General features: G+C 38.1%; 1 protein-coding gene across 1 annotated transcript in view; it reads right to left on the reverse strand.

Moving 5' to 3' along the window:
* Positions 1-863, reverse strand: part of Me1 (malic enzyme 1, NADP(+)-dependent, cytosolic) — a 145,592-nt gene that overhangs the window by 89,613 nt on the left and 55,116 nt on the right. Inside the window, exons 4-5 of the mRNA XM_005377689.2 lie at positions 637-712; positions 58-163 (exon numbers count right to left, since the gene is read on the reverse strand). Of these exons, the coding sequence (XP_005377746.1) occupies positions 58-163; positions 637-712 (182 nt within the window). The remainder of the gene's footprint in view (positions 1-57; positions 164-636; positions 713-863) is intronic.

Here is an 863-nt window from a genome sequence, read left to right on the forward strand (position 1 = left end):
CCTCATTTTCTGTGCCCACATCCAGAGTGATAGGCAGGCACTGCTGTGGATTCACACCTCCGCACGCTGTGTACAATGCCAATTTACCCACAGGGATGCCCATTCCGTTACAACCAAGGTCTCCCAAGCCAAGAATACGCTCGCCATCGGTTACCACAATCGCCTACAAAAAAAGAAAAGTAGTAACAGATTTTTTCACAATGGGAATCACAAGTGTACTTTCCAGAGTAGCTGCACACAGTCAGGCTCTGTTTGTCCATCACTGTATACCAGCACACAGCACAGGACTTGATACACAGTAAACAATCAAGAAATAGTTGGATGAATCATGCTATAGGAAGAACTTAGCACAGCACCATGCACATTACAAATGCTAAAAAAGTTATAGCCACTGTCACCACTGTTATCATTAGAACTCATGTATAAAGCCGTAACATGTTAGACACAAGTACCTAAATAGCTTCAGAGTAAAATTAATCCACCATGCAAACATAAAAGGAATATAAATTAGGTGAAATCCACTGGCAAAGCTAGTGAATCCTATCTTGTCATCATGAGAATGTCAATATCATCTAAACTGCTTTATGAGACAGAGAAGGAAATAAACTGTCTCAGTAGAAAAATCTGGTAACTTACCTTAACAACATTTTCTGGCCATGCATTTAGAACGGAAGCAATATGCCCTCGGTCATGGATACTGATAAAAAGACCTCTGGCAGGAAAAAAAAAGAGAGAATTTAATTTACTTCAGACTTGTCAAACTGTCAGCACCACTGAATTTTTTCAATGTATTAATATAGTTCCATGTTTATTAAACTAGTGAAAATTATTTCCTTAAATAATGATTAGGACTTTTATAAAGA

The sequence above is a fragment of the Chinchilla lanigera genome, unplaced genomic scaffold (genome assembly GCF_000276665.1).
Source record: "Chinchilla lanigera isolate Chin_1 unplaced genomic scaffold, ChiLan1.0 scaffold00010, whole genome shotgun sequence".
In the NCBI taxonomy this organism is placed as follows: Eukaryota; Metazoa; Chordata; class Mammalia; order Rodentia; family Chinchillidae; genus Chinchilla; species Chinchilla lanigera.